The 12,460-nt window shown below is 40.2% G+C and overlaps 1 protein-coding gene across 1 annotated transcript; it reads right to left on the reverse strand.

The window, feature by feature from the left end:
• Positions 1-7,725: 7,725 nt before the first annotated feature.
• On the reverse strand, positions 7,726-12,148 carry ppp1r15b (protein phosphatase 1, regulatory subunit 15B). Its single transcript, XM_044192650.1, has 3 exons — positions 11,702-12,148; positions 9,602-10,971; positions 7,726-8,684 (listed from the first exon to the last, which is right to left on the reverse strand). The coding sequence occupies exons 1-3, from the start codon at positions 11,862-11,864 to the stop codon at positions 8,475-8,477; spliced, it is 1,743 nt and encodes a 580-aa protein (XP_044048585.1). The 5' UTR covers positions 11,865-12,148; the 3' UTR covers positions 7,726-8,474.
• Between the last annotated feature and the right edge of the window lie 312 nt (positions 12,149-12,460).

The raw sequence follows: 12,460 nt of genomic DNA on the forward strand, positions 1-12,460 counted from the left end.
AATAGGATTCAGGTCAGGACTTTGACTTGGATTGCCCTCTAAACCTAAAAATAGGTTTAGGGGGCAATCACTTTTTCACACAGGGCCATGTAGGTTTGGATGTTGTTTTCCCTTAATAATAACAACCTTCATTTAAAAACTGCATTTTGTGTTTACTTGTGTTATCTTTGACTAATATTTAAATTTGTTTGATGATCTGAAACATTTAAGTGTGACAAACATGCAAAAAAATAAGAAATCAGGAAGGGGGCAAACACTTTTGCACACCACTGTATTTCATCATGGTGAAGGAATTCTGAGGTAATTCATGTCTAATCCAACCTGTGTTTATTTAACAATGCCACAAAGCCTGTTTTGGCTTTAATCCCTCTACAAACAGACCCTTCAGACAGAGACAGAGATAAAAATACAAATGTGCACAGAAACAATATCTTTCTTTATCTCGCAATCTCTCCTTCCCTCCCTCTTTCTTGTTGTAATGGGTAACCAAGGCTTTCAGGGATTCAGCGAGCAGTTTGAGGGTCTTTGGCCTCGTCCATATTGCATCAACATCCGTTGGCAGAGCAGCAAAAACCTCAGGTGGCAAAGAAATTTAGAGAATCGCTCACACACTGTACACTAGATATGCACACACAGCTCTGCCGTACACATTTCTGGCACTGTTCCCCCTCATTGTGTCTTATGTAAATGTGGGGTGAATAATGCATGGCTCGGCTCCATATGAGAGCTTGTGACTTGTGTAACAGCCTGCAGACCTGATGGAGCTTCACCCTTCCTGCTCAGACTTTCTAAATTTAAAAAGAAAATGTATCCAATGAGGGAGATTGGTGGAGACTAACCTTTAGACGCCAAACAACAACCAGAGAAGCAAAAACCCTCCATTGGTGAAGACTTTCATTGTTCTATGTAGTTTTTTATATTGAGATGGTGAGCTCAATTGCAATCTCTCCAGGCACTTTCAGCAACTGAAAATGTGGAAATTGTGCTGAGAGAATGAATTATTTTAACTAAATTACATGAAATACATGAAAAATACTACACATAAAGGTAACAATCAGTATATTAATCTTGTCATATACGAGTCAAAAGAAATAAGAGTACAGAGCCAAATATCAAAATTGAGCGTTCATTCTTGAACCTGAAACCACGTCAAGGTTCATTTACTTTCTCTGGACCTTTCTGCGATTTTGTCACTCGACCGGATTTCCGTATTTAGATCACGTGATGACACCTGAGCAAGTTCTATTCACTGAAGAGGGCTATGGGATATGGTCAAAAGCTCCAGAAAAGGCTTGCAAGTGAGACTTGAGTTGACCACAAACATCAGTGTTTCACTGTCAAAATAATATGAAGTTTTCTGTATCTGGCAGCTTCAAGTGAAAAGAAAATGTTTCCTAAATGATGTCATTTTAAGTATCTCTTCTTTTTACTTTTATTTAAATCTCTATTTCTATGGTGAGATACTATCAAGCTGAGCCTGTTCAGAAGATTCTATAAAACCTACAAATCCATCTGAGACATTTTCTGCATTACTCTGTCTCCCTCTGGTGGAATTCAGATGTCATCTTCCAGCTGGTACTGATGGTATACTGATTATATCATCTAAACTTCTTGTAAAATCCAATTAAATGTAAACAATATATGAAAAAGAAAAAACAACTGAGGAACTTTACAGATGGGAATAATTATAGATAATATTTTCCTGTAATGTCCAACATTTTTTGTTGCATCAGATTTTAGTCCAGCTGTTCACCACTCGACAAAAACATCAACAAACCAGGAAATAAATCAAATGTATCTGGTCATGGAAGTGCTGAGTACCAGCTGAATTTTGGAAGTGCAAGAAAAGTGCAACGTGACTGGGATTTACTGCAATGGACAGCACAAAAAGTCTACATGACCAAGTGCAAGTCATTTATGTTAACTGTCTGTGTGACAACTTAACTGTCACTGAATTCTCCTGATGCCATAATCCAAACTCTTCCCATGTTGTTTAACCTTCCCTGTAAAACTCCCCAGGTCCCCGGCTCACAGGAAAAACAAATTCAGATTATCATGTCTTCGGGTTCAGAACAACAAGATTATTTTTTGTATACTATTGTGGATTGAGAATGAAAAAACAAGAGATTTTGTAAACTGAAATACAAAAATATCTATCCAGAGATATTAGCTGTAGCTTACATAACACAAATAACACAGTTCTTGATAATTCATGGATCACAGTGTAAACAGTTTATTTAAGTACTACCTTCTAACAAAGTACATCTTCCAACTGTCAATGTCAAACAATACAGGAGAGAAAAGAGAAACTGATCACAACCAGGTCTGTGAATTACTAAAAGCATCTGTATTACTGAGCTCTACAAAGTAACTGCCACTGAGTTCATTTGTTCTGGGCTGAGCGACAGACAATATCTTCCAGCCTTGGCAAATCACACCAAAACGTGATGCACAGACAGATTTGCCCTCCGGGTGTGTATTTGGGTGAACTTTCTGTTTAAACCTACTGTAACACTTTGTAAAGAGTTCTGGAGCACACAAGAGCTTTTAATAAGGTGCAGCAACACTTGTGTCTACATGTTAAATTGACCTGAAACTAAAGTTTGAGGTTAAAGGTCAGCCATGAAATTTCCTTTCACATGTATACTGAGTTGATGATGATGGTGAACACGAGGGGCTTCATTCGAGTGAAGACTGAGGACTGAACAGTTGTCTGCTGAACTTTGAGCTTTCCCATTTGCTGGTAGCATTCCCTTTTTTCCTTCCAGTAAGATGGATATGTTGTTGTCTGGTGAATAACATGAATGCAGCTAACTTTAGCATGGACAGCACCACTGACAATGGAAAGCCTAACCAGTCTGAGGGTTGTACGCCATCCTAGAGGAACTTCGCACTGACTGGCAGACCGATGGGAACATAGCAGTGATGCCACATTGAAAACAATTGTTAATTTTAGTTGATGATTACACATTCCTCTCTGGGCTGAGAAACCTCAGCACGATCATTTGTCGACTGAAACACTTTAACAACCCCACTACATAGACTCCTGAATGCACAGCGTCACAAACTTTCCTTCTTAGTTCCTGAAAAGAAAGAAGGATTTTGTTAAAAAAACAACAGCAGGTCATCATTTCCCAGATTATCTCAGGAAGTTCAGAAACTTAAATGTAAGGCTTTGCTATCATAAGCTCAGTTCTTCTATAAAATGACCCCCGCTTCTGGTCTGCCAAAAGCAGCTTAGTGGATTGGATTACAGTGTAATTGCTGTTCTGTTTCAATCCGCTGAACTACAATGATCTTCCTGTTTACATGATTTTTGGGGATCTTGACGCAGCAGAGCAGAGTTTTTGTGTCATTACCTTGGTAGGATATGATATGATGGTCATATCATATCCAGCACTTCATTTCTGTCTCTGCCTCTATGTCATCAGATGATCTGTGAGTGCTGAAGCCAGATCTTCATCTTGTTGAACAAACAGCTGTCTACTTCTACTCTACTGGCTCTGACAGATACAGCAAGACACAGGTAAACTTGATAAATGATCAGTAAGATGAAAAGCTTTCACTGGAGCTGCTTTTTTACCATAAACTACAAAGGTCTGAATTTAAGGTACAAATGACTGAAAACCTTTTCTTTTGGCCTTGATGTTGTTAGTTTTACCACATGAGGGCAGCAGAGTGACACAGTTGTTCAGTGGCCAGACAGTTGTTTTTTTTATTGTCTGAGATACACTGTTTGTTCAAATATGGGTATGGAAAAAAGCTCCAAATACGTCACATGCACTGTTACAATAAACAGAGGTATTTTGATGCCATGGTGAACTAGGTTTGGGGGCTGAACTAATCTCAAAGACTAAAACAACCCACCTGTTTCCATTTTCAAGAGTGACTTCAGTCCCAACAAAGGCAGTATACCTATCTCTATGTTTTTGAATCATCTGCTGTATCACTGTTGAGTTACAGATGAACATTTCAGTGAAGCATGAAACTAATTTCTGGTTTTGATACCACTTGTAATCTAGGGTTTTTAAGGACATGTTAACTGTTTAGATTTTAGACTGTGACAACTTTTATTTTTATTTTTATTAGAATACAATAATTCGGACTAATACAATCACCTGTGGTTTGAAGGTTACTCATCCTTGAGTAACCATTGTGTGTGTGTGATGTCAAGTACCAGAGGAGAGGTGTGTCCCCCTGTGGTTCAAATGAAACACTACACCAACTCAAATTCTCCACTGACAAAAATACTCTGAGCAGTAAGTGCTCTGTGTTTAGCCCGTCTGGGTGTTGGTCAGACACGCTAATCCTCATAAGCATATGTTGGAATAGATAAGTGTTTACCACATATGTGTTTTTTACATACTATTCATACTGTATATTTCATGATAAATGAGTTGCATATATGGGGACATACTGTAACAAAGATAATGATAGTGATTCTTTAAATTGTTGTTTTCATTCTCTTAAAGTGAAAGCAAATCCTTTTTGTTGCTGAGGGCTTCTAGAGCCCCTTGAAGGCCCCACAAGGGACATTGAAGTCCACTTTGTTAATCACAGAGCCAGACCAGGTGAATCTAAGTGAAAGCATGAATCCCCTGTGGATCCTAAATGTTAAACTTATATAAGAACTGGATCGAATTTGATGTAATTCTTAAAGAGAAAGTTTATGATTACATGTGAAGTATAAATGTTTAAATCACAAAAAGAATGCATAAATGAACAGAAGGACATAATAAAAAGACAGATGAGGTGTGGATTTTGCAGTAGTATCGGGGTTATTTCTGGTATTTTATACATAGACTGTAGACTGTACAATCCACAGGAACATTAGCTTTGTTGCCTTTTGCATTTCATGCAGTCTGTCTGTATGAGTCGGTGTCAGACACAATAGCTGCTGGTAGGTTGCATCATCAGCTAATTGTGACCCAGGAGATACCCATCTCTGGCAGGCGAGTGAGAGGGGCAACCATGTGTGTGTGTGTGTGTGTGTGTGTGTGTGTGAGTACGTGCGACTGAAAACCCACTGCCTCTGCTGCTACTGTTGCTGATTCTGCTGCTGCTGCAATCACCTGCAATCCTTTCAACGCCTCGCCACTCCTGCTAGTTGCCTGGAGACGGGGTCGCCTAGGCCACAGAGCTAATGATACTGGGAGAGGATGAGGAGGAGAAAGATGGAGACAAAGATACAAAGAGAGGAGTGGGTTCAAAAAGGAGAAGGGGAGGGGGGAGAGTGGAAGCGATAATGGAGGAGAAGGTGGCGTATTCATCCTGTAACTGGGAATCACATGTTCAGTCGCTTCTGATAGATTGCGTCTTGTTGAAGTGCCCTTGAGCAGGACACTGAACCCTCGGCTGCTCACTCACTGTGAGCCAGCTCTGGATAAAAGCACCTTGTGGGGTTTTCACTAACTGCAAAATCAGAAACAGGGATGGCAGGCAGAGGGAGATCAGACAGACAAATGCAACCACCCATCGCCTCGTCCTCACACACCAAAGAAAAAACAGATATTAGAGTTTGTTGTTCATTTCTCAGCTCACAGCGAATGTCACCAGGTCAGCTTCAAAAGCCTGAGGAACAAAGGCACAGCATCTAGACAACGTACACTCTTGACAAAAACGGTTCCTCAGGCTTGCATCATTGAAAACCTGTGTTCTGGTGTGTGTAAATAACTAAAGATGCAAAAAAAAAACTCTGAAAACATCAGTAGTAAAAGAACAAAAAGAAGATTTGATACAAAATGATTAACTCAAGGTCCTTAGTAGCTTATAGTCCTGTAAATAACTAGTAACATTAATTTATCAAATTCAGTTTCAACACAGGGATGGATTAATTTCTATATTCTGGACTGGATTTTAGGCTGATTAGTTGGTTGAATGACTGTTTAGATGTCATTGGATGTTGTAGCTATTCTCAGTTTAGTTAAATAGGATTCAGACTTTTAATTTATTGAAAACAGTTCCTTGAAAATGGTTTCCCTTTTATGGTTTTACTGGTTTCCTGGTTTCCCACTGAAAGGTTTTCTAAAGCGACATGCTCAAGTGGTTCCACATAGACCCTCCATGATGCTGTGAAATGTATAAAATGCTTCAGGTAATTTATATTAAAACATAACCAAACGGAACTCTTTCCACATATTTTAAAAAAATTAAAGGGATCTTTAAGGGTTTTTTTTGTTCCATTTCGAACCACTAACTTCACCAAACAACCTTAATTTTTCTGTGTGCAACACCAGCAGGAGATCAATAACATTCACAACATGTGGGAGGGAGGGCAGTGGGACAACATCAGCAAAAGACCCACCGCTGGGTTGACGCAGCAACAGTGTCGGCGATTGCTCACCTTTGCACCATCTCTGTGTGTGGGAGGGGTTGGGAGAGCATTGGAGACCTGCTAATTGATTTCATCCCTCTGGAAAGTCATTTCATCATACTTGGTGTTTTTAACCCTTGTCTTACGACAGCCTTACAGCAGTCAGCCTGCACAGAGACTCACAGCCCTCGGGGAAATTATAAGCTCCTGAGTGTGTGTGTGTGTGTGTGTGGAGGGGAGAGAGAGAGAGAGACAAGGCACAGAGGAGAAGGAAGCGATGAAGGAGCCCTAAAAATGAGGCAGGGATGGGTTAGGATGGATGAAAAAAGCAAAAACCCATGTACAGAGAATATTTTGAACGATTTCTACACACTGCAGACATTTAAATGGATCTGAAATATTTTAGACACATAAGAGGGTGCAAAACTGACGAGTGACTGCACACAAACTGTAAAACCCAGCATCCACTGATTTGTTTTGTTTTTTTGCAGGTATAAGACTTCTAGACGTTTAGATTCAAACTGGGCTCAATCTTGTTGGAACTGTTGAAAATATAACTGTTGTTTCAACGGCATCAATGACGACATTTCAGTGCCCTCCTCTAACTACAGGCTGAGCCACTGAAATGCTGATGAAATAATCAATTTTTCAATCCAACATTAGCCAGGTTTTAATGTAGGCATCCTAATGTCTTTTAACTTGCAAATCCCCAAATCAGTGCTTCCTTGGAAGGTACAGTAGTGTGTATAAAGCACTAACAAAGCAAACCACGCTATGCAGTTACCTTAGTCTCACCATAGGTGGAAGTCACACACAGGTGTATACCTTTACAAGTGAGTTGGAAACCTCACACCCAGACTGACAGAACACACTGGGTGAGAGGTTCAACTGATTTGTTTGACCATGGTGAAACTGAAGGTGCTGCCTTGTGTTGTTTTACTTGTATTATGTTTATTCAAATCTCCTGACTGGCAACACTGTCCTGCTTTTCTGGCATCATTTGAATTGATTTTATCTCACCTTTTCTTCCTTCTGTAAGGACATTTCCCAAGACTGTCCTCACAAAAGGCTGACACAGCTGATACGTGCAGTATTGCATGCATTTTCTACTTTAAAAAAAAACAACCACTGAGTAATTTGACCGTGTGTGTGTGTGTGTGTTGTTTGCACATTTCTGGGACCTTGTGTACTGTCTCCACTGTTATGTCAGGAAATGGCAGATGGAGTAATTCCCAGTAATTTACATACACAAGCATGAAGAGAAAACAGGAAGTGATTTTGGTCAGGGTAAACATTCTGTCTCTTCTGGCTTTTCTCTTTTAGTTAAGTAGAGTAAGTTACAACTCATGTGTCTCTTTGTCAAACCTTGAGCCAAGTTGTGAAACTTGCAACTGCAAAACAGAGAACAATGATAGTGTAACAAATTTTATTGATTTGACAAAGCACCTAGTGACAAATTTGCTACAGATGATTTTTTTTGACATATTTTCAGCTACATGATATCACCATGAGAAGCTGAGTGAGTCACATAGGACAAAGTGTTTGAATCTTTCCAGTCAATATAATAATAGACATCCATCTGCACACTCAGTGCTAAAGGCAGCTATTATGTGCCTTTAAATAAGAAAATACAAGACACAACTTAAATATGAAAAACTAAAATATTTGAACAATAAGACAAGAATTTCACCAGAACTATCCATCATGCTTAAACTAAACTTTTCAAAACACTTTGTACTGTAAAGCTCTGCTTTCTTACATCATCATTATCTACTTTTAACTTCTAGATTCACCACTGTAGTTTGTTCACACATATAAAAACAGTAAAAAAAAATAAAAATAAAAAAAAGGGTTAAAAATACATGACAAGCTCCATAGGGCATAGACAAGTTACATTACTAGGTCAGTATATAAGGCATACAAAAAAAAACATTCCACACGTTAATGCTGAGGTTAATATGAGAAAGTGTCAGTCAGTGCAACAGTCACACAATGTATAAAACCTTTTGAGGTACAAGGTTGTTCAACTTCACACCAAACATTAAAGTTGGCCTAACATCAAATTTCTAATTGGCCTAAATCAAAATCACTGTTGCATTGCAACCAATCACATGTTCTCATCCAAAAAGGAAATAAAACATTCAGTGTTCAGGACTTTTATTTATTTCAAGGCACCGTCCAGATACGCCCGGATCCTCTCTCTGTGGGGCTGGGTGAAGCAGTGGCCGATGGCCTGCTCTGTTTCCTGGATCCGCCTCCGGAAGCGATCCCGGTCTCGCGCCATTTCTTCCCAGTGTCCTTTACGAGACACCTGTCGAGCAAACGGCCAGGTCCGCATGACGTGGACTTGGACAAGATGAGAAAATCGCACCTAAAACCCAGAAGAAATTAAGATAAAAATTCAATACATTTTGTTAAAATGATACTGATGGTCATACAATGTTTATGTGCTTCTTTCGGGTTTATAACCTGCTACTGATGCAAGTTAAGGGATATCTAAACTTCAAATAAAAGTCACTAAAACTACACAATAAAGATCCATGTACTTTCCCAACACTCTTAGACAGGCGTGTAATCATAATTAGACTGACTTCTTTTTCTGCCTCAGGTGTTATTTTGTTTAGTGATGTAACAGGGTATTAACTGACAGGGTATTCAAATTGACTTTGCAATGCTGTTGCAACTTCATTTAGTCATAAGGAAGTAAAACTCTCTGCTGACTCACGGGAGTCACATGACTGGCTTAGTCATGACAACCAGCGACGTTGCTAACCGACAACAAACAACAACTCAGCTTAACACACTGCGCAGTACACTGCTGAGGCAGGAATTTACCCTTATCTTAGATATTCTGTCTCAAAAGAGGTTGCAACAATCAGCAGAGACACTCCCTTGATATTGATGTACTAACTTAAAATAAGGGATCACATGCTCTTCTGTATCTACTTGAGCCAATGAAAATGAGGGGGAAAGTGTCATCTACCTAAAGGCAAAGCTGTATTTCTTAGTTTTGGAAATACTGGCATTTTGGAAAAATTTGGTTTTCACTTGATATCCAAAAACAAGTTTTTGACACTGCTTATATTACTTCTAACTTAAGCTATTTAGTCTACAGGAGGAATAGAGGAAAAGTTTATTTAACCTTTTGTTTTGATGTATCAAAGCCCATATCAATGCTCTGTAGTATTTATACAGTAGAATATTTTTATTTCAAACCCCACAGGGGTTTTTAATGCTTCATCTAATCCTGTCTGGGAGTTTAACGATAAATTGTTATTAGATAATGACCTTTTTCTGGGTGGTGTTGGCCTTGCGTTCTTTTATCTCCTCTGGCAGTGACTGGAGTGTTTGTCCAGGTCTTTTCCAGGGAACCAGTGTTTTGTCTGGATGGGAGTGATGCTTTAACTGCCTCTCTGGCAGAAGGGGCTTGGTGGCTCTGGATTTTCGGGGTGTTTTTGACTCTTTTTCACATTTCTTGCCCTTTGTGGGTGGATTATTTGCGTGGTGGACATCAAGGGCATCTGGCTCTTCTCCAGACCGGAGTGCTGTTGTTGTTGTTGGGGAGCTCTGGAGGCAGGCCTGAAAGTTGAGAGGGTGGTACGGGTCGTCTTTTTGGCAGAGAGATTTCCACAGCTGCTCTTCTTCGTCATCCTCAGATGAAGGAGGAAAGCTGCTCTCCTTCTCCTCAGTGTCTGTCTCCGACTTGGAGGGAGGTGCAGGAAGTGAGGCCTGTTGTTTAGAGACTGTGGTGGTGGTTTGAGGCGATGTGCTGCTGACTGTGCACGCAGTGAAGCACATGGGATTGTAAGGGTCAGGACTGCTGAAGAACTCCAAGAGCCTCTCGCTCTCCTCCTTGTCAATGTCAGGGCTTGAACCATCCGAACTGGCCCAACTGCTCCAACTGCTCTCACTGTCAGAGCGACTGACCCAGATATTCAGGCCTTGAGGCCCCAACATCTCCCCGCTGGTGTTGCTCACTGACATGAGGTCAGTATCACTGCTGTCCCTCGCTTCACTTTTACTTTTCCCCATGTTTGTGTTTGTTGAAATGCACGCAGAGAAAAAGAAGGGGTTGTAAGGATCACTAGATTTTGACAGAGACTCCCAAAGCGCCTTACTTTCCTCGCTGTCAAATTCTACTACGTTCTGGTCTTCCTCGCTACTCCAGTGAGAGCTTCTCTCCTCTTCTGAAGTGTCCGGTTTGAAAACTTTCTCCTTGGAAATATCCTGTTTGAAGACTTTCTCACTACTTTTATGGCAGGTGTCGTTTGAACTAGAGCTGTCGCTGCTTGATACAAAGATGTTCCAGTCGCCAGGGAAGCCCATTTTCCAGCTGGACTGGTGTCCTAGGAAGATGGCGTCTTCTTTACCAGATGTTCTGGACACAAAATCGTCCACTAGTCCGCAGCACAGGTCGTCAGCGCGCAGAGTGGACAGCAGTGCCTCAGCGGTGGATTTCCCAGCGAACGGGTCGCCAACTTCAGCACAGAAGTTAGAGAGGGGATTCGAACCTCCAACCATTACTCCGTTGTCTCCGTCAAACAAAGAGGAGAACAGGAAGGATTCCGTTGGGTTTGCTGCTGTGCTCATGTGCTGGATGTGCTGACCTGTCTCGTCTGTGATTCTCAGGTGAACCTCAAACCTGAACATCTGGAAAACTGGAAAATCAGGAGAAAAGTATTAAGAGTTGATTTGAAATTCAAAAGAGAATGATTTAAAGTTACATTCTGTGTAATTACGGTCTATTTTAGGTCATAATGACATGAAAAACCACTATTAAAAACAAAATAAAATGCTTTTATATAATAATGCAACCATCATAAGGCTGGGTGATATGGAAAGAAATCTAAGTGTAATCATAAATTTACTTTGGTATAAATTACGTTAAATTAACGTTAATCCACGTTAAATTTGACTTGCTTTAACCTGTTAATTCTGACATCAGAACTGTGCTTCACGATTTATAACATAACAATCCTACAATATATAAATACACAATGGAGTACCACAGGGACTTTACAGGGAATATTATTGTGATAGCATGGTAAGTACCATCAAGTACATTAACAGGCTAAGAACGTAAACACGACGAAAACTATCTCAGCGTTATGTCTCTGAAAATAGATAACATTAACTGGACATAACGAACACCTAGTTGACCATGTAAAAATAAGGTATTCATAAGTGTTATTATAATGGAGCTATATTGTGAATTTGCGTTATGTCTTTAACGATAATAATAAGAAAAGGAGAGTATCTTACAACGACTCAACGGTTTCTGTAACGTAAACAACTCACAACGGCTACATTTTCCCCACAGTAATTGGAGGCGTTAAAAGCAAATAAATAAAGCCAAACCAACAAGTTTTAAATTTACTTTACTCTTACCTGACATGAAGGTGTAGTATATGACCTGAACCAGTAGCCGAAACTGTTCCCACAGTACAGTGAGCATCTGTTTAGTCCAAGGCAGAAGCGCCATCCCTCCGCTACCGAACCTCTCCATCGCCGTCCGCTCAGAACCCTTCTCGGGACCAACCATGGTAGCCATTTTTTTATTTCTTTCCACTCCTCCGATTATGGCGGTAATGTTACGAAAAATCCTCACGTATTCTGGTATTCCTCGTCAAAAACCAACAGATTTCGCGTATTTGTCAGTGACAGATATGCGTCGATGTGCTGTCGCTTCATTTTCCGGCAAGTCTGCGCCATTTTTTGATCTCCTTCGTCAAATGTTCTCATGTATTTTCTCCATGTTTCTCAGTCTTGTGTTGTCTTCGTTGTAGTAGTAGAGAAGAATGTCTCTTTATTTGCAACACGGTCCCTTAAATGAAATGAGCTTGACGTTAAGCGGCGCTGTGATTGGACACAGAGGCTGACACTCATCAAACCTCCCGCCCCTCACGTAACAAACACCACCCTCAGATTACGTAACGTCTGACGCGTGGAAAGAGCCCGTAATTTCCTGAGGTACCAGGAAAGCCCTTTTTATAGCCTCTTACAGTCATTACATATAAAATAAAAGGGCGAAAAGCGAAATTAGGGGGATATTAAGAAACGGTAGGAACTTCTCAATGACTGAAAGCAAATGGACAGTTAAATTTCCTTCAAAAGGGTGGAGTTTCAATTTTGCTTTCCCACAATTAT

Source organism: Siniperca chuatsi, linkage group LG4, assembly GCF_020085105.1.
Source record: "Siniperca chuatsi isolate FFG_IHB_CAS linkage group LG4, ASM2008510v1, whole genome shotgun sequence".
NCBI lineage: Eukaryota > Metazoa > Chordata > Actinopteri > Centrarchiformes > Sinipercidae > Siniperca > Siniperca chuatsi.